The sequence below is a fragment of the Meles meles genome, chromosome 7 (genome assembly GCF_922984935.1).
Source record: "Meles meles chromosome 7, mMelMel3.1 paternal haplotype, whole genome shotgun sequence".
Taxonomy (NCBI): Eukaryota; Metazoa; Chordata; class Mammalia; order Carnivora; family Mustelidae; genus Meles; species Meles meles.
Window position 1 is genome coordinate 88,479,108 of NC_060072.1, and position 21,320 is coordinate 88,500,427.

The window sequence follows — 21,320 nt, forward strand, 5'->3', positions numbered from 1 at the left end:
TGATTTTGACCATGGTACTATGGCTACAGAAAAGAATGCCCCAAATGCCTACAAAAGTTTTTAGGGGGTAGGGTGCATCAGCACGCAACTTGCTCTCAGATGGTTCTCAGGAAGAAGGGGAGAAATTTTTCTTGGGAAAAATGATAAATCGAATGTGGCTCAGTGTTAACACAAGGGAACTTGGGTGTCGAACGTGAGCTTCTGTGTCGTATTCTGGGAGCTTCTCTATAAATTTGAACTTATTTAAAGGATTAAAGTTATAAGGAAAAAACCGTGAACACTACCTGGTCCTCTGCACTCATCTTTGCGGCTGCAGTCAGAAAGAGGCAGTGAACCACGACTTCCCCGAAGCCGCAAGCGCCGGAAGGCTGCGGAGTACAGCACAAGCCAAACCAGCGTCCTCCATCAGCCCTCCCCAGACTCGTGCTCCTGGCGCACGCGCACGCGCAGACGCAAACGCAAGTCAGCGGCTCACTCAGCATCTTCCTGCGCCCGCCCACCTGCCCGGCCCTCAGATTGGCCAAGGGCATAGTGACATCACGTCCTTCACAGCTGTGCACTCGTGCAGCTCGAGGCTCTCCAGAGGTCACAGGTGTGAGGGCCTGGCCTCCAGGTGACTCCAGACAGGCCCGTGGCCCCTCAACCCGGGATCCAGGCCCCAGTGGGTGCCCCCTTGCAAGTGCATATTCCTTAAAGACAAGACACTTGGTCTCAGATGGCTAATAATGCCCCCTGCCACCCAAGCCCAGTGTTGTAACAGTGGGCCCATTTTCCTCTTGATTTGGGGTCCTGAAATCAGGTAGTGAGACTCAGAACCACAGAGGGAAGTTGGGAGCTCCCTGTGAAGGCGGAGTAAAAGGAAAAGAGTGTTCTTCAAAGACTTACTGTTTCCTTAATTTGAAAATCTAGTGTTTGTGGTCCAGGTGCTGTTACTAGTGAGTTTCCAAGCAAGGGATGTGGAAACCTCGGCCAATACCAGTTGGCCACACCCCCCTGGGGTGGGACAGCGTCGTTTCTGGGCTTTCCCATTGTCAATTAGTGGGAAATTGAACATAAATGTGTCCTGGCCTTACAAAGCCTCTTCTGATCTACAGCTTCTCGTGAAGGAACACCAGGACACAGCAGGTGGTGGGGTTCCCCAAAGGTATGGTTCTTATGCCACTTACCAGGTTACATTTTCTGATGAAAGCTGATTCATAGGATGAAGTCACCGTATTTGAGTTTTTAGGTGAAAATGGTGGGTTGCACGGATAACGGACTGAGGTGCTTGCTAACCATGGTGATTGTGATTATAGTTGCTCTTGCAAGTTTCCCTCATTCCTGTGTAGACAAGGAAGATTATTTCCACGGTCTAGCATAGCATGTGGTAGGTGCTTGGTAAATATCTCAATGACTTTATAATGCCCTGCACATTCTGAAGAAGTGCAGTGATCACTCTCCCATCACCTGTAAATTTGCAGGTAATTTTGCTATGTTGGCACTGCCATTGTTCTTTAAAATGGTATTTTGTAAAAGTGTTCTCTTACTGTTTGTGGAAGAAGTTCCCGATGATTAAGGTTCCCAATGATCTCAAATGCTGAGCAGTGAAAGGAGACTGAATAATCCATTTATGATCTGTCTTTATTCCATATTCATGGAATCTGATTATCATCATCTCTCTTTACTTTTACCCCTTACCCCAAATAAAATGAAAGGATTCCATAATGAAAAGGGTGAAGGAAACATGATGTTTATTTCAATTGAGCAGACAGGCATAAATGAAGCAAATTGAAGACAGATGAACACATGATCAACAATATACTGGGAGAGGATAAATGGATTTTTAATGATTTTCAGCAACCACATTTATCCCCTCCTGTTACTAGAGAAAAAAATGTCTGCAGATAACCAGTGGTCAGCAGATGAGGAAGAAGGCCAACTCTCCCGACTGATCAGGAAATCTAGGGACTCCCCCTTTGTCCCCGTAGGTAAGTACAAGCCTTGACTGGATACTAGAGAACTGTAATAACAATGCATTATCCAGTATCCTTGAGGAATGAAATGTTTTCTATCACTTAAGTTTTTCAGGTAATTTTATTTCTTTAACTCCCTTTCATTAGAGGTCTATCTCAAATTACTAATTCCTAGCTACTCAACTGGACCACACTGAATGAGCTTTAACACTTCTGTGATGACTCGAGATCATCAGCAGCATCAGCTTATTACTGTTATCATCAGTAATAATATCAGCTTATCACTGTTAGTGACCGAGATGTTTAGGTGTCTTTGTCCTCTAACTCCAACCTTTAAGTTCTTGTGCCCGATTGTTTACAGATTTTTCTGTTTCTTCCATATAATATTGAGTACAATCAAAAACTTCTGCCTCTAGTATTCTGTGGCATCAGAAGCTAGATACACAAGTTTAAAGGAATTGTGAGCCAATTCAGAGTAAGGAGGCTCTGAATGAAAGCTTAGGCTACCTACCTGTCCGTACACTTGAGAGCATGAACTTTTGTGATGTTCACGTTCAGTGGCCCTTTGTGCTAATTTCCTGATGTGTTCCAGATGTTGAGGTTGATGGTTAAGTAAACTCTAGATTAAAGAAGTGTTATTATAATTAGACCTGGTCTTAGCCTCTTTATCCTTCCCCAACACAGACTTAGTATGTTTACATTTAGAATAATACTATATGTATCCAGACTTAAAAAAAAATTCTAAGCACCAATATTACGTTTTAAAACCTAAGCTTTCTCTTTCTTCTTTTGGATGCTTAAGCTAATCTAAGCATTATTATATTCTGCAGCCTTGACTCTTTCCTGGTGTTCATTTGGTCTGGAAACTATTAAAATAATTTATTTAACTAAGACTTACATTATGTAAGTTACACTGACGTAAGTGATTAATTCCTTAAAACCTTCCCAATAGGTATGTTGTTAGGTTTTCCTTGTCACTGCAAATCTAGCAACTTCATGTCATTATTCGCATATCAAAAAGAATCAAAATTTTACTTTATAATAATATGTTGTTTAGAATTTAATTTGATTAAAACTTGATAATAGCATCCATAAAAAATGGAAGCAAATAATATTAGAGTGATTACCTCATCTTTCTAGCATTTTTAACTAGAAAAAGGATTCATAGAACTAGGTGCCACTTGAACAGATCACTATCATGAAGAGACATTAATCACTGTGCCTATCATAAATTAAATTATTTTTCCAGAGACATTTAGGGTGATTAAAGTAGAAAGATAAAAGTGTTTCCAGCTAAATTCAATTATATACAAACTACAGAGACACTATATGGAAAACAGTAAAGGTTCTGACTTTCATCTCTGAAGGAAACAAAACCAATTTAACTAAGAACAGAGCCTTGATTTGATAAGGGAAGAGAATCAAGTTTTTGCTAGATAAATAAATGATAAGATTTGAATATATATTGTTGACTAGTTTAGCTATGGTTATTTTAATAATATCTACTATGTATTTCCTGCTGCAGGATAGTGTCCTGCGCAGAGAATTTACAAAACATTTTTATTTATTAAACAACTTCCATCATTACAATCTATTTGTACTGTTTAAAACTGTCTTATGATCACTGTTAAGGTCTGTGCATACATTACATATATACTGAAGCTCTGTGTTGATCATTTGTTTTTGCTCCTTTCACTTAACATTTTCGTGTGTACACTTCTGTGTATTAGCACTGCCTATACTTAAAATTTTTTTCATAGCTATGGCAGTCGTCCCTCTGTTTGGGTCATTTCAGTTTGCTGTTATTCAGTTTTGCTGTTGTCCAGTTTTTCCTCATACATAGTATAACTTTGTGTCAACTTCTTGATGTTTCTCTTGCGTATTTCCCTGGAATATGAATTTCCAGAGCAGGAAGCACACTCAGTTTAATACCACTTATTACATATTGCCAGCGTTCTTAAGATGGGGCTAAATTACAGAGCTTTCAGCATTGTACCTGTTTGTCAATGTATCTATTACTGTTTTTTGCTGTTTTTGTCATTTTAATTTTTATTTCATTTGCTCATCAGCTTATAAAATATACATATAAATGCAATTATTCTCTTACTTCCACCTATTAAATGGATTCTGAAAGAATATATCCTCACCCACCCATAGAGACACACATGTGCCAACATAACTAATCAAAACTTGCTATCCTACATAAATACCAATTGCATGCTATATATTAACAACAAACATATGGAAACTGAAATTAAAAACATAACACTATTCACAATCACTCCAAAGAAAATGAAAATGAAATCACTCCAAAGCTTAGATACATGCTTAACAAAACATGTATACAATCTATACGCTGAAAATTACAAAATGTTAATGAAAGAAATCAGAAAGGACCTAAATAAATGTGAAGACTACATGCAATATTGTGTCCATGGATTGTAAGACTAAATATATAGTAAAGAAGAATATAAATACAAAGAATGTATGTCAGTTCTCCCCAAATTGACCTACAGGTTTCGAGTAATATCTATCAAAATCCCAGGAAGGTTTCTTGTAGGTAAGACAAGCTTACTCTAAAATTTATATGTGGAGGCACCTGGGTGACTCAGTGGGTTGAGCCTCTGCCTTTGGCTCAGGTCATGATCCAGGGGTCCTGGGATCGAGCCCCGCATCGGGCTCTCTGCTCCACGGGGAGCCTGCTTCTCCCTCTCCCTCTGCCTGTCTCTCTGCCTACTTGTGGTCTCTCCCTTTTAAATAAGTAAAATATTTTTTAAAAATTAAAAAAAATAAAATTTATATGTGAAGGCAGAAGTCCTAGAATGGCTAAAACAATCTTTAAAAAAATTTAAAAACGGATAACGTGGGAGAAATCACTGTACCTGATATTGAGGCGTACTAGATAACTACATAATCAAGACAGTGTGGTGTTGCTGGAGGGATAAATACACAGATCAACAAGATAGAAGAGGCAACCCAAAAAATAGACCCATACTTTTATTATGCAAAGTCTTCTCTATTCCTCTGTCAAAATATGGCATTTTGTCCTCCCCATTTTCTCTAATGTCTACTTTACCTTCTTTCAGATGTTATAAATATGCTTTTCTGTTTTCCTCTAGTTTTTATTGATATTTTTGTTTTGTTTTTTTACATCAATTCTAATTCATGCAGAATTTTTTGGTAGGATCTGCTGTGAGATACACATTCAAATTAGTTCTCCATACTAAAAAAATTGTACCAATGGTATTTATTAAATAACTATTCCTTTATCTGTTATTTGGTTATTTTGATTTGTCATGAATTAAGTTCTCACCGTGTTTTAAACCTCCTTCTAGAATCCTTCCTATTCAGTTGATCAGTTTTCTGCCTTAGAGCCAATTATATAGGATCTTGGTTGTCACAGCAGTATCCTCAGCCCGTGATATTTGCAGGGAATACAGAAATACTTGTGTGCTTCTGGAGTTTTCTAGAGTCACAGATCTTTATGCAGCCACATACTTCTTGTGCAAATATTCATACCTTTCATCTCATTAAAATTTAAGTATCTCATTTTACAGAAGATCAAAATTATTACCGCTAGATTTCCTCCTTACTAGATAACAAGCAGAGAGGAGTAAAGCCAAACATTCAAAAGGCATGCATGCTGGGAGGTTTGGTTGGTTTGCTCACTGGCTCAGTGACTTGCCCCAAATAAAAGCCATGCACAACAGGAAATCATGCCTCAGGAACATTAGAAATTACTACACTACAGGATTCAGGTTTTTCTGGGAAGAGTCAAAACTGCAAATATTGAATCCATGAGTGTTAAGGGTCTATTTCTTTTTTTAAAATCTGGTGGATCAAATCCAGCATCGTTCCTCTTAAGTATTCTTTGGTATCTGGCCTGCTTATCTTCCAAGTACCGATCCTTTAGACACTTCTTCTATTCAGCTCTCTAAATCTTGGGGATTCTAGCCCACTATTCACATAACCTCTATTTTTTTAATTTACAGGAATAGCAGGCTTTTTGACTGTGGTGTCCTATGGTCTTTACAAGTTAAAGTACAGAAAAGATCAGAAAATGTCCATTCATCTTATTCACGTGAGAGTTGCTGCCCAAGGATTTGTTGTAGGAGCTGTGACTCTAGGTAACCTGCTTAATTTCTGTCTTATGTTCAGCTGTCTTTGAGAATATTATAATTTATTTTAGAAAATGAATGTTGGGGGCGCCTGGGTGGTTCAGTGGGTTAGAGCCTCTGCCTTCGGCTCAGGTCATGATCCCAGGGTCCTGGGATCGAGCCCCACATCGGGTTGTCTGCTCAGCGGGGAGCATGCTTCCTCCTCTCTCTGCCTGCCTCTCTGCCTACTTGAAATCTCTGTCTGTCAAATAAATAAAATCTTTAAAAAAAAAAAAAAGAAAGAAAATGAATGTTGGGTCAAGGTGATATAATGGAGGAAGAAGGGTAAGACAGACAGTGAACCTCACTTGAAGTTGATTCCCCGTAAGAGGCTTTGGTCTCTTGGTATTTTTTTTTAAAGGTTTTTTTTTTTTTTTTTTAATTTATTTGACAGAGATCACAAGTAGGCAAAGAGGCAGGCAGAGCAGGCTCCCCACTGAGCAGAGAGCCTGATGCGGGGCTCGATCTCAGGGCCTGGAGATCATGACCTGAGCTGAAGGCAGAGGCTTTAACCCACTGAGCCACCCAGGCGCCCCTAGTATCTTGGCATTTTAAGCACTGAAAGAAAAGAAACCAGTAGACAAAGGTATAAACTTCCAGTTATAAAACAGGTAAGTCCTGGGGAACCTAAGTGGCTCAATCTGTTGAGCACCCTGACTCTTGATTTCGACTCAGGTCATGATCTCAGGGTCATGGGATCAAGCCCCACATTGGGCTCCAGCCCCACACTGGGTTCCTCACTCAGTGGGGTATCTGTTTGTCGCTCACCCCCTCCCTGCTCTTGCATATGCTCTCTCTCAAATAAATAAATAAAATCCTTTAAAAAATAACAAATAGGGGTGCCTGGTTGGCTCAGTCAGTTAAGTGTCTGCCTTTGGCTCAGGTCATGATCCCAGGATCCTGGGATCGAGCCCTGCATGGGACTCCCTGCTCAGCGGGAGCCTGCTTCTCCCTCTCCCTTTGCTCCCTCCCTCTACTCCATCCCCCCCCCCAACTTGTTCTCCTTCTCTTTCTCTCTCAAATAAATAAAATCTTTTTTAAAAAAATAAATAAATATAAAAAATAATGTATGTGGGGATGTAACATACAGCATGGTGACTATAGTTAATAATACTGTTTGGTTTATCTGAAAGTTGCTAAGAGAGTAGATCTTTTTTTTTTTAATATTTTATTTATTTATTTGACAGACAGAGATCACAAGCAGGCAGAGAGGCAGGCAGAGAAAGAGGAGGAAGCAGGCTCCCTGCTGAGCAGAGAGCCCGATGCGGGGCTCGATCCCAGGACCCTGGGATCATGACCTGAGCCGAAGGCAGAGGCTTTAACCCACTGAGCCACCCAGGCACCCCTAAGAGAGTAGATCTTTAAAGTTCTCATCACAAGAAAACAATTCTGTAACTATGTATGGTTACAGAAGTTAACTGACTTGCAATGGTGATCACTACAGTATATGCAAATAATGAATCATTGTTGTACACCTGAAACTAATATAATGTAGGTCAATTATACCTAAAAAATTTTTTTGAAAGGTAGAGAGCTTAATTTTAAAAAGGTAGAGAGGGGCACCTGGGTGGCTCAGTGGGTTAAAGCCTCTGCCTTCGGCTTGGGTCATGATCCCAGAGCCCTGGGATTGAGCCCCGCATCGGGCTCTCTGCTCAGCAGAGAGCCTGCTTCCTCCTCTCTCCCTCTCTCTCTCTCTCTCTCTGCCTACTTGTGATCTCTATCTGTCAAATACATAAATAAAATCTTTAAAAAAAAAAAAAGGTAGAGAACCAGATTAGGGGTTCTGTTATCTTGTATAGTAAAAGGAGTAGTGAATAGTTCATACCCTAGGTAATCCAACTAAAGCAGTGGTTCTAGACTCCAGCCTTTATCACTCACATAAGTCATAGTTACCAGACTATGTGAAGAGCAGGTATAATTATTAATGTAGTTTAACTGGGAAGAATACATTTTTAGAGCCCACAAGCCTCAACATCTGTTCTCCTTTTATTCCCAGTCTGAGCAATAGGTAAACCTTTTTAAATTAGTCTATAAATTAGGAGCCGCTGTGAGGAGCGAAGCCGTGGCCATGAAGGAGGAAAAGGAGCATAGGCCTAAAGAGAAGCGAGTAACCCTGTTGACTCCCCCGGGGGCCACAGGCAGCGGCGGTGGGGCTTCGGGCGACACCACCAAAGGGGAAGATAAGCAGGATCGAAATAAGGAGAAGAAAGAGGCGCTGAGCAAGGTGGTAATTCGGAGATTACCTCCCACTTTGACCAAGGAGCAACTTCAGGAACATCTTCAGCCTATGCCAGAGCATGATTATTTTGAGTTTTTTTCTAATGATACTAGTCTGTATCCTCATATGTATGCCAGAGCATACATCAACTTTAAAAACCAAGAGGACATTATTTTGTTCAGGGATCGCTTTGATGGTTATGTATTCCTTGACAATAAAGGTCAGGAATATCCTGCTATAGTAGAATTTGCACCTTTTCAAAAAGCTGCAAAAAAGAAGACTAAGAAAAGAGATACCAAAGTTGGGACTATCGATGATGATCCAGAATATAGAAAATTTTTGGAGAGTTATGCTGCAGATAATGAGAAAATGACATCTACTCCAGAGACACTGCTAGAGGAAATAGAAGCAAAAAATAGAGAATTAATAGCTAAAAAGACAACCCCACTTTTGAGCTTCCTGAAAAACAAGCAGAGAATGAGAGAAGAAAAAAGAGAAGAAAGAAGGAGGCGAGAAATAGGAAAAGACAAAGGGAAGAAGAGAGGAGGAAATGGAAAGAAGAAGAAAAACGAAAAAGGAAAGATATAGAAAAGCTGAAGAAGATAGACAGAGTTCCAGAAAGGGACAAATTAAAGGACGAACCAAAGATTAAGCTACTCAAGAAGCCAGAAAAAGGAGATGAAAAAGAATTAGATAAAAGAGAAAAGCCAAGAAACTGGACAAAGAGAATCTGAATGATGAAAGAGCCAGTGGGCAGAGTTGTACACTGCCCAAGTGCTCTGGTGGTGAACCTAAAGATGAAAAGCCTAAGAGGCCTGAAGAGGAGAGTGTCCGAGACTACAGGGAGCGGGAGCGGGACTATGAGCGAGACCAAGAGCGCATCCTGCGGGAGAGGGAGAGGCTGAAGCGGCAGGAAGAGGAGCGCCGCAGGCAGAAGGAGCGCTATGAGAAGGAGAAGGCTTTTAAAAGAAAGGAAGAAGAATTGAAAAAAGAGAAAGAAGCCGTTCGGGATAAAGGAAAGAAGACTGAAAGCACAGAATCAGTAAGCAGCTCAGAAAAAACTGAAAAAAAAGAGGAAGTGGTTAAGAGAGATCGCATAAGAAACAAGGATCGCCCAGCAATGCAGCCTTACCAGCCAGGAGCTCGAAGCCGAAATCGACTCTGTCCGCCTGATGACAGCACCAAGTCTGGAGATTCAGCAGTAGAAAAAAAGCAGGAAAGTGGTATTAGCCATAGAAAAGAAGGAGGAGAGGAGTGATAAGTCCAGAAGGCCTTAGGTGTCCTGACTGTCTAGGCAGCCAAAGAGCATGTATTAAGCAATCCAGAAGTGCCTTCAGGGCAAAGGAGTAGAGAGAGAGAAAGGGGATCGCTGTGCTGGTGGGGTACACTGCAGAGGAGTATGTTTTTTTTTCTTTGCGTCAAAGCAGGAACCTGACCGCAGGTTCAGGTTGGAAGTTCAATTTCACTTTTTATGCAGTTCCTACAAATTAACTTTAAAGTGTCAGACAAAGATGGGGGAGAGGACATGCATTGCAATTTGCAGGCAGGAAAGGTCAGGTGAGGACTTCATTAGGTATGACACAAGGAGGGGGGAAAAAAGACAGCTGGTTCTAAAAGTAAGGTTTGTGAAATCCTGGATTGAATTCTCTTCATTTGAGTGGAACAGAGTCACTGTGAAGTCTTGTTGAGATCTAGTTACGTTCATTGTTGGTGGTAACTGTTGACTTTGTGTAGTGTAGGTGCAACAAACATGTAATTGTAGTACAAGGACAGTGGAGGATATAACAAATTTTTGCCTGTACAAAAATTTAAACAGTCCTGTTGTATCTATATCCTGTGTCCTAAAGTTTTAGGATTAGTTTTAGTTTTTTGTTTGCTTATGTGAGCTTAGCACAAAGAGTATTTTTAAACATCTCCTTTTTTGCCTGTAGCAGTTTTTATATTAATAAGTAAAATTTAACCCTTGTTTGGTTCTTGACAATCCAGTCTTTGTTTTAATCTTAGGTCTCATGATCTGAGTGCACACCCTCTCCAGGAAGGAAACCGTACCAATATTTGTTCCTGTCAAATAGCAATTTTTAGTCCTGGCTTGTTTTGCATTGATGTCAATAAATATCAGCATCACTCAAAAAAAAAAAATTAGTCTATAAATTAGGCAATACTAAACACAGTCACATCCAAAGAACAGGTGTAAAATTATTTGGTTAATTCCAGTTATATCAATGGCTAAACCAGATAGTTCTCACAAGAAGTCCACTTTGGGACCTAAGTTATCTTTCTTTTCATGTACATTAATGAGAACAAGCCACCATGTTCCTTCACGTTCATGCTGTGCAGAGTAGAGTCAGCCTAAGAATGGGTCTAGGATTATGGAATGATGGGTGCGGGGCTTTGCATGTGGAGGTTACATGGTAGTTATCTTATTACCATGAGCTGTGATATGCAGGTGTTGAACAAAATACGAGAAACTTCACTACAGAATCATAGTGCTCATTTTCATCATTTAGCTATTAGCAAATAGCTACTGAGAACTTGCTATGTGCAAGGCCCTGTGCCAGTCTAGAGATGGAGATAAGACTCAGTTCCCACTCTCAGAGAGGTGAGGCTCCTTACAGAGAACGAACAAGAACAGAAGATGGCGGTATAAAATCATAGATGCCATGACAGATAGCAAAGGTTGCTCTGGAAGCATAAGCACAGAGGGGGGTCTTGAACTAGTGCAGAGAATCCCGAGGAGGCTTCTCTCAGGAAGTAAACTATAGGAGCCAAGCACTTGGAGGAATTAGCTAGGCAGAGAGGAGACCAGGATTCGAGACAGGGTACAAAACAAAGGCACAGGAGCATGGCACCTTAGTGGACTGGACGTAGCTTGGTGTGGTAAATGAGTCAGTCAGGGTTTGATGAGAGAAGCAGAGCTACCAGTCGTAGCACAGAACAAGACATTTATTATAGGCATTTGGCATTACGTGATTGTGAGGCTCTTGCATATGTATCAGCAGCTGGGGCCCAAAGTGGGCAGGGCAAGCACACAGAATGATAAAGAAGATGTAAAGTGAGAGAAGCAAAAAAATCTAGAACTTGCAAGAATGAGCTGGGAACACACAGGATGGACTGTTTGGAACCCTTGTGGATTTCTCACCATCTCTAAGCCTCTAAATTCGATGACGGCAGTGACAGCGGACAAAATGATGCCCTTCATCTGGGAGCTAATAAACAGGGACCTGGCCAAGGAGTCAGAAAAGGTGAAGGAGGAAATTCAGCAGAAGCCATATAGCTGTACTCCCTAGTTGTTGCCCCATGCCAACAAAGGGGACCAGAAGATAAGCAAAGATATGCTGCAACAGTGCCTTCCAAGCATAAAATGAATTTGGCTGCTGCTTCACTTCTGCCGTCTAAATCGTATGCAAAATGTCCCTTCTGCAATAACTCACAGAATAAAAAGAAATGAATTCTGGAAAAGGTAGTTACAGTTTGGCTAAGCTGACACAATACAAATTCACCATTGTCTACCCCTTGTCAACCTGGCATCCATATACACCTCTTTTAATACACTTAACTTTGAAATAAAGACAACGGCAAAATCAACCATTCAATATATAACCAAAAACATGCTAATTCTCTCCCAAAAGGGAATACAAAATCCCTTTCTCCATCTTTGAGTGGTGTGGATTTGTCTTTGAGCAGAGTCCCATTTCCCTTTGATATCCTAAAGCTAAATCCTGAAATATAAGGATAATTATCATTAGCACTTCTTACATTAGATGGTAGATAAATGGAAGTGGCAAATAAAAAAATCGTTAATGTATACACAAATGTATTCAACTCAAAATAAGGAAGAAATATTCATAGCTGTCAGACTTTGTTTCTACAACTGGTCGGATGGTCATGGCTGGTGTTATAACCATGTTCTAGCCATTTTATACTCCCTTTGCCTTCAGTAAGCACCTTGGCTATTCAAGGTTATTTGACTAGTATGGTGACCCATACCTTCATTCCTAAATGAAGGCCATTAGCCATCCTGCTTATATTGGGTATTGTTTTCCATTGTCTTTAATCACAGGACATGGGAGTACTAAAAAACGTCCCAGAAGACATGCATTCCAAACACACACCTCCTTACCCTATTTGTATTCTATAGCAGTAGCCCAATTTCCTCTTGATAGATCAGATCAATGTAATGGACTAGTGTGATGTCCTGTGGAATGGAGGGATGATCAAGGTCCCTACAGACTAGATTATGGGGTAGGCTGAAGACTTCAGGCAGTCTTGAGACAGAATAGTGAGAGTATATTCTTGGCCCAACTGAGTGAACGTACACTGCTTCTGATAAGTTAAAAAAGGTATACAGGAAAAAAACAATCAACCAGATTAACAGCTGCAAACCAAATAGTAAATATGTTTGTACCAATACACTCTAGCAATGAAACCACACCTAAACGGCAGCTGCAATTAGAGTGATCAAGTTTATAGAAATCCATTATCTTTCTCCAAGATCCACCTGTCTTCTGGCAAAAGAGGCAAACTGAATGCCTGTGTGGTGGGAATCACCACCCTAGGATCTTTAAAATCCTTGATGATGGTGTTAATCTCTATAATCCATCTGGGAATGCAGTTTTGCTTTGGTTTACTCTGTTGGTAGGTAGAGGCAAGTAGAATGGCTTACAGTTGGCTTTCCCGACCCTAATAGCTTTTACACCACAGGTCAGGGAACCGATGTGAGGATTCTGACAGTTACTGGGTTTGTCCATTCCAATTACACATTCCAGAACTGGGGAAATAATTCAGGGACCCACCAGGTCAACTGACCACCTGACCTCCAGAAACTTCTAGCTTGGCTGGTAGAGCACCCTAATTCTCAAGGCATCAGTATCAATTCAAAGCCAATACTTAATAATCTCCCACCAATGTGATTATTTGCCCTTCCTCGTGCACAGGCACCTTGGTGAACGCTCATGGATCCCTTTAGGAAAGGCTAGATGGAGTATTTATATTTTTGGCTATATAACAGGGTCTTGTCTTTTTTTTTTTTTAAAGATTTTATTTATTTGACAGAGAGATCACAAGCAGACAGAGAGGCAGAGCAGAGAGAGAGGGGAAGCAGGCTCCCTGCTGAGCAGAGAGCCCGATGCAGGACTCGATCCCAGGATCCTGGGATCATGACCTGAGCCGAAGGCAGAGGCTTAACCCACTGAGCCACCCAGGTGCCCCTAACAGGGTCTTTTCTTAAGGAGATATGACTTCTCCTTTATTCAAGGGACTCTGGGTCCATAAAGTGATTCAGTATGGGAATTGGTCAGGGGGCCATGGCTGTCTACAATGATGATTTAAGTGGGACTTCTACTCACCAAACTTGGAGATTTTCTGTGTATACACTGCCCACCACTCTTATGTCTAGGGATACCATAATCAATTAGCCAATGCCAAAGAGCTTTGTGGCTTAGACTTTGCTTATTACTATTTGGTCTTTGCTGCCCATTACAGTACATCATGCTCTCCTTGTCTCCGTCAGTTAAATGATGCCACATGACCCTGCCACTCAGGATCCCATCATCTCCACTGAATTCAGGGAGCCTACCAATTCCCACTGTCATTTCTGGCTTACAGAAGACAGTCACCACAGAACTCTCCAAGGATGCCAGACTCCCTTCACAAGTGAATTTCACATAGCCTTGGTGAAGGAAATAGATATATTTAGGGGGTGAGGGAGGAAGATAAGTCCACTTTAACATTCCAATCTCCCTAAGCCTTTGGATACCTTCCTTATTGGTGGAGTTTCTTAATCTCAGCACTACTGACATTTTGACTGAATATTCTTTGTTGTGGGGGGCTGTCTTGTGCATTACAGGATGTTTAGCAGCATCCCCAGCCACTATCAGGCAAACAGCACCCACCCACCTCGAGTGTGACAACCCAAAATGCCTACAGACATTGCCAAATTTCCCTGGGGAACAAAACTGCCACCGTAAAGAAGAATGACTGCCAATGCAAAATCCCTGCTGTTCCCTAGACGTAAACCAAGAAAGCTCTGCATTCCAACTTCATTTAGTGGAGATTACCTTTCAGTCCAAGTTTTAGTCACTCGCAGGAAGGAGTGCAAAGGAGTCTCAGTCAGACACAGGCGTATCCATTTCACAGAAACCTGCCCATAGGTCCCATCCTAATTTTCAGGATCCCACTCTTCCTAAAGCAATGCCCTAACTTTGACATAAGAGATTCTGTGAGGTTGGGAATTTTATTATTGTTATGATTAGCCACCAACAGGATTAGTTCCTGTGTATGTTTTTAAAAAATATCAGCCTCGTTGCTACAGGAGCTGAGTTTCTTTCTGGAAAGTCATAAGGCTTTCGGGTCCCTCAAAGCACCTGGATTAAGGAATTGAAAGCCCTGAGTCCCTCATTTTGTGTTCCCAAGTTCTCCAGCACACTTAGAAGAAATCAGCCTAATTATTCTCCTTATCTCCACTAAATGTTCTCATACAGTAAATACGTGATCCCCAAAGCCCGTTTTCTATAGATACCTGATTAAGGTTATCTATAGGTGACAATCTAAAAAGATGTTTTACTACTGCATGCCATAGACTGCTAGCATCCTCTTTACTACTGGAAAAAAAAAAAAGAAGGCCATTAATATCTTTAAATCTAATCAGATCACAGAACCAATTCCAGATGACCCAGAACCAATTCAGAGAACCTACCCTCATGGTTATGCTCCTCTGGAAGCTTCTGTACCAAAATCTGTACCAGTCAGGATCAGAGAAGCAAACCTACCAGTAGTGATATATAAAAAGGGATTTTTTTTTTCTAGAAATATGACCCTAACCAATTTTGAGAGCTGATTAAACAGTTCATATTGGACTGGTGCTTATGTTCCTAAGGCTGGGGCCTAAGGTTAACAAGGCAGCAGTTGGGAAGGAAAAATTAACTGTGATCTTCAAGGAAAAGATAGAACCCACAAAGAGAAACGTGGGTCAGTCACTTACTGACCCCAGCTTTGATCATGGTGTGACCTGTAGGAGAAGCTGGACCCTCTATCATGGACCCTCTATCCATTGGCCTAGGAGTCAAAGAAGCTAAGAGGAGGCGATCCAGAAGTTGCTGAAGGACCTGTGGGTCTGACTGTTGTCCAACAATGGCAAGGTGAGCCAGCAGGTGAACAGCAACAGGCACAAGCTGTAACAGCGCCTGGCTCCCTGCACCAAGCCTTCCGAGTGTAAGAAGAACACAGCAGCTACAGCTTCAAATTTCACCTTCAAACCTCAAGCAAAATGTCTCTTATGAGCCAAGCTAACCCAGAAATATGCAGGGACAGAAATTCTGTCCCTGCAAAAAAGCAATTACAGCCCAGCAAAACTGAAAGAAAACAAATCCCTGATCAATGTCTATGGTTGCAAGCTGAGGCGTTAACTAGAGGACACGAGTCAGTGAAAGGTTTAAACAGGGGAGTATAGTAGTCAGGATAGCAGCTGAGAAAGACGCCTGCTCAAACGCAGGCAATATGAAACCGTTTGAACAGAGGTTCATCCTAAGAAAAGACAGAACAGTGGTTATTTATGGAAAGGAGGAGGTATGGTCAGAGGGAAATCTGGGGGGCTTCCAGGATGCTTCCCATATTCTATTTCTTGACCTGCAATTCCAGGTAATTCCCTCTGCAACTGGTCATTTAGATTGTGCCTACCATCTTCCATGCATATTCTATTTCACTATGAGGAAAAGGAAAATGATTACAGAGGATTTGTAAAGCAGGGATGAGAACAAAGGCAGAGAAGAAGTCAATTAGATGATGAACTAGGTCTGAACTAAAGCAGGAATAGTGAAAATGGAGAGGAGGTGGATTCTAGAAACATTCAGGACTCAGCAACTAAGTGATTGGGAGAAGGAAGGAGGAAGGAAGAAAGGAAGGAGGAAGTCAAGGATGATTCCCAGGCTTCTGGTTTGGGCAACCAGATAAAGGTGTGCCTTCACTAGTATAAAGAATGAAGAAGAACAGGTTTGGTGGGAGGATAAGTGCATATTGGACAAAACTGTAATTGCTAATAGTTAATGAGTGTTTATGCTGTGCAACCATTCTGCTTTCTATATCACTATCTCAATCTTTTTTTGTAGGTAAACTTCATTAAGCTTTAATTTTCATTCCAGTATAGTTAACACACAGTGTTGTTAGGTGTACACCACAGGGATTTAATCTTAATAAACACCTCCTTCACATCACCGGGTGTACCCTGGCACGCTCCTGTATTGCTGCCAACCGCTCACAGCTCACCTTAGCTTCCCAGAGACTGTTGTTACTGCAGACACCAGCCACTAGGGAGTGCCCAGGCCACCTGCAACTTCTGACTAACTGGCTGCAAATTCAGGGGTTCCCCAAACTCCCTCAGGTTGGATATTTCACTAAAACCACTTAAGAACTCAGGAAAGCTCTATACTGACTAAAGTTTTATTATAAAGTATCTAAATCAAGACCAGGCAAATTGAGACATGTAGGGTAAGGTCTGGGAGGGTCCCAAACTCAAAGCTTTCTACCCTTTCCCTATGGAATCAGGACACGCCACCCTTCCAGCACATCAATGTGTTCACCACCAGAGAAACACTACTGAGCTTCAGCATCCAGAGTTTTTATTGTGGCTTCATTATGTAGGCATGATTGACTGAATCACCAGTCCCATGACAGAACTCAATCTCTAGCCCTACTCTGCTCCCTGGAGGGCTAAGAACCCTCTAATCCTATGGTTGGTCTTCTGGCATGACTAGCCACATCCTGAAATAGGCCGACCGTAGGTCATCCCATAACATAAATTCAGGTATAATCCAAGGGTCCCATGAGTAACAAAGATACTCCTCTATCTGGGAAATTTTTAAAAAAGATTTTATTTATTTATTTGACAGAAAGAGAGCGCACACACAAGCAGGGGAATTGGCAGGCAGAGGGAGAGGGAGAAGCAGGCTTCCCACTGAGCAGGGAGCCTGATGCGGGGCTTGATCCCAGCACCCTGGGATCATGACCTGAGCCAAACACAGATGCTCAGCCAACTGAGACACCCTGGTGCCCCTCTCTATCTGTGAACTTCCAAGCATTTTAGAAACTCTATTGCAGGAACTCTGGACAAAGACCAAAGTCTTTATTTATTAATAATCCCATTTCCAGATAAGGAAACGGAGGCTTAGAGAGGAAAAAACTTCTTGCTAACAATTGCCTGGCTTATCTACTCTGGGCCTGAACTCTTAATTTTGTATTATACTGATTGAGATGCCTATGGCAGATGTCTCCAAATTAGAGGACTCTTATGTTAGGAGATGTATTAAGGAGATCCATGGGTATGCGGGAAGAAAATATTTTTTTAAAGATTTATTTCTTTGACAGACAGAGATCACAAGTAGGCAGAGAGGCAGGCAGAGAGAGAGAGGGGGAAGCAGGCTCCCCGCAGAGCAGAGAGCCCGATGCGGGGCTCAATCCCAGGACCCTGAGATCATGACCCCAGCGGAAGGCAGAGGCTTTAACCTGCTGAGCCACCCAGGCGCCCCAGAAGAAAATATTTTTATCTTAAAAACAAAAAAGCTTTACTCATATATAGACTAGCCATAGTACATTTATATTGTTTATAAATAAATGAACACTTTGAGGGGCATGCTCAACTTATTTATGTATAATTTAAAAGTTTGGCAGCTACCTACCTATGTATGTGGAAATTTGACATACGGTGTAATGAATATATGGGTCTCACATTAAAAAGAGAGCTCTAACTTGCTTACCAGTGAAGCAACAGGTGTGAATGAGGTGAGAAAAAGAGTTGAGATCAGAATTCCAGGAAAATACTAACATTTAAGAGGCAGGCAAGAGGTAAGCATTACTTGTGTCTAATAAGCACAGGGAAATGAGTTCTACAGTTCTCTCTGCATCTGAGAATGTCCCCATAGATACCACAGTGCATCCAGTGAACATTTTTTTTTTTTTAAGATTTTATTTATTTATTTGACATAGAGAGATCACAAGTAGACAGAGAGAGAGAGAGGGAAGCAGGCTTGCTGCTGAGCAGAGAGCCTGATGCGGAACTCCATCCCAGGACCCTGAGATCATGACCTGAGCCGAAGGCAGAGGCTTAACCCACTGAGCCACCCAGGCGCCCAGTAAACATGTTTTTGCCTTGGATTTTATACATCTGTGATGGTTCTACTACTATTGCATTAAGAAACTGCAGACAGGGGTGCCTGGGTGGCTCAGTGGATTAAGCCGCTGCCTTCGGCTCAGGTCATGATCTCAGGGTCCTGAGATCGAGCCCCACGTCGGGCTCTCTGCTCCACAGGGAGCCTGCTTCCTCCTCTCTCTCTGCCTGCCTCTCTGCCTACTTGTGATCTCTCTCTGTCAAATAAAAAAATAAAATCTTAAAAAAAAAAAAAAAAGAAAAAAAAAAAAAGAAACTGCAGACAGCTGCCTCACCTGGCTACAGGGTGCCGCTTGGAACAACCTCACCCATCCTTTTTTCTCTGTGCATTCCCTGAAGACATGAACAGCGTCAGGGGGAAAAAAAAAAAGCAGAAGGAAAATAAGTAAGGGATTTAGGTTAGACAATGTACTAGATAGCTGGTGCCTTGATAACTGATGTGGACCGGGCAGGAGGTGAGCAGACTCCTTAACTTGCTGCGGATATGAACACTTGCTGACATTCCTGCAACACAATGAAACAACTCTACCCCTCAGGCTATTTCCCTTGACTACTTACCCTTCTGGAAGACCTCTGTCATAATCTCTCAGCCTACACTCCTACCTAATTCACCCACTAGACTGTAAACCTCTAGAAGCAAGGATTCTGTCCCTTCACCTTCCTTTCCCTCAAGACACTAAACACAAGGAGGCCCTGAAGAGAGGTGTGCTAGGTTGAGATGTCTATTATTTCTATGTTATTATCTAGACAAATCTCCCCACTCTCCTTACTTTTGCACCAATATTTTAAAATTCAAATTCTAGGGTGGCATAGTGACATTATAAATTTGGATTGCAATTTATATGGATCTTAAAGGGGTCTAACTTTTTGGGATTGGTTGGTTTGTCTGGAGCCATTTATATGATCCAAGCCAAAAGTTAATAAGATGGAAGGCATTTGTTTGTTTCTAAGTTGAGGGACACTTTTGGAAAAATACAAGCGGAAGAAATTCAGCCTTCATTTTCCACAGATACGGTACTGATATATATATTTTTTGTTTCTAGGTGTTCTCTATTCTATGTATAAGGATTACATCAGACCTCGATTCTTCAGTGTGTCCAAAAAATGAAGCTACATCTAAGATAAGAAGGCTTCTGAAAACTATTCATTATGAAGAGTAAATTCTCAATCTGTAGCAAATTATACTGCAGAAGAACGAGACAGGGTTCTCATACCCTTGTATAGTAAGTCTCAATTGTTTACGAAGTTGATTTCCAAATCAATAATCACAGTCATCTCAAAAATATCCTTGTTGTCTTTCAGAACCTAGGATAGGATTTTCTGACTTTTAGAATTTTTACTTTCTAGTTAGTGGCAGAAAATAATCTATATTATGCCAAACCAATCTGAAAATTAGGATTTATAATAGTGGCTACAGAAAAATTATCTATATCCATATTAAATGTAATACTCTGTTCATCACTTAATTCTCTCCATGTAGGGCAAAGTAATTAGAGCTTTCATAAATTCTTTTTGAGAATGGCAAACAGTTATGAGAAGAATGGTCATGTTGTTATTTAAATTTGGTTTACCACTGTGTACCTTACTCTAATCTAAAAACATGACTATTTTGCCACAAACATAAATGTTTAACATTTAAATATATCTGTGTATTCATTTTTATACTTCTTGAAACTTTTTCTAGGAGCACAAAGGTAAATTGCTTAAAAAAAAAAAAAAAATCCCTTTCCCCCAGATGGCAATTGTGGGGGTGAAAGGAGATAGTCTAATGCTATTGCTAATCTGGTCTGACACTAGAAGACACAGAAAGTAAAGCAGACATTAAACGTTAACTATCTGTGACCTCAAACTCCTCATAACTGCCCACGGTTCTAAAAAATTAACTAGACTTTGTTGAAGTTCCAACTGTTGTGACTCAGATTTACTTCCCTAAAACTCCAAGCCTGAAAACAAAACAAAACAAATGAAAAGAGTATTCACTGAAATAAAATCAAGAATGTACTATAAAACGATCTGTGGTGGTGATTTCCTTTTCCTTGATGTCTCCTGTAGTGGATGGTTAATCTGACAGGAAAGTGAAGTCTAGTATTTGAGAAAGGAAAAGATGTAAGAATATCTGAAAATACGTCTGCATTCCAGATACTAACCCACTGTTCTGTGTATTATATACACTTTTCTCCATTGGCACAGGTAATTTTTAAAATTGTCATTTACCTATCAGGAGGCTTTTCTAGTCCTGTTTTGATCAACACTGTCCTCTTTGGAAAACAGGCAAGGAAGAATCCAACTACTTTACTCCACTAAATAGTCCAGGAGCTAGAACTACTATGCTCCATGGAGGCTAGGGAAATTGAGAACAGCTGGCATAGAAACATCATCCTTCAAGTTGATTACACAATGAAAAGATATTTCTAATCAGGCTACTGGAAAGATTCTACTCTCTTAATATAGACTCTGCATTAAAAATAGACTTAAGGGGGTGCCTGAGTGGCTCAGTTGGTTAAGTGTCTGCCTTTGGCTCAAGTCATGATCCCAGGGTCCTGGGATCAAGTCCCACATTGGGCTCCTTGCTCATTAGGGAGTCTGCTTCTTCCTCTGCCCCTTCCCCTCACTATACTCTCTCCCCTCTCTCAAATAAATAAATAAATATTTTAAAAATAAAAAATAAAAATAGACATAAGTGTTTAATTAGAAATGGGCTTTTCTCATAAAACCCAGTAGGTTCCAGAATTTATTAATTTTACTCTGAGAGAACTTCAGTGATATATTGATTGCTTGAAAAAAGAAATGCAAGGTATTTATTTACTAAGAGTAGCTATGCATGAGAACTCACAAAT

At 40.9% G+C, this 21,320-nt stretch overlaps 3 protein-coding genes across 4 annotated transcripts in view; 2 read left to right on the top strand and 1 right to left on the bottom strand.

Moving 5' to 3' along the window:
• Positions 1-1,137: 1,137 nt before the first annotated feature.
• SLC11A2 (solute carrier family 11 member 2) overlaps positions 1,138-21,320 on the bottom strand; it is a 58,491-nt gene continuing 38,308 nt past the window's right edge. The window contains exons 18-19 of one of the 2 annotated variants that reach the window (XR_006819764.1): positions 2,464-2,571; positions 1,138-1,320 (exon numbers count right to left, since the gene is read on the bottom strand). The gene's annotated coding sequence lies outside the window, so the exon portion shown is untranslated. The remainder of the gene's footprint in view (positions 1,321-2,463; positions 2,572-21,320) is intronic. The other variant, XR_006819763.1, reaches the window with a different exon arrangement.
• On the top strand, positions 1,734-21,071 carry HIGD1C (HIG1 hypoxia inducible domain family member 1C). The gene is made up of 3 exons (XM_046013869.1): positions 1,734-1,967; positions 5,945-6,079; positions 19,527-21,071. Exons 1-3 carry the CDS (start codon positions 1,826-1,828, stop codon positions 19,589-19,591), a joined length of 342 nt encoding a protein of 113 aa, XP_045869825.1. The 5' UTR covers positions 1,734-1,825; the 3' UTR covers positions 19,592-21,071.
• On the top strand, positions 8,161-9,643 carry LOC123947548 (regulator of nonsense transcripts 3B-like). The gene is given in 3 exon segments (XM_046013862.1): positions 8,161-8,841; positions 8,844-9,032; positions 9,035-9,643. Coding segments are annotated over 3 exon segments (1,404 nt in total). The 5' UTR covers positions 8,161-8,177; the 3' UTR covers positions 9,586-9,643.

Bases quoted from the DNA above. Each gene is read 5' to 3' on its own strand.
- HIGD1C (XM_046013869.1), top strand. From the start codon at position 1,826: ATGATTTTCAGCAACCACATTTATCCCCTCCTGTTACTAGAGAAAAAA. The intron at 1,968-5,944 runs GTAAGTACAAGC...TTTAATTTACAG, and splicing joins CTCCCCCTTTGTCCCCGTAG to GAATAGCAGGCTTTTTGACT. The intron at 6,080-19,526 runs GTAACCTGCTTA...TTTTGTTTCTAG, and splicing joins TGTAGGAGCTGTGACTCTAG to GTGTTCTCTATTCTATGTAT.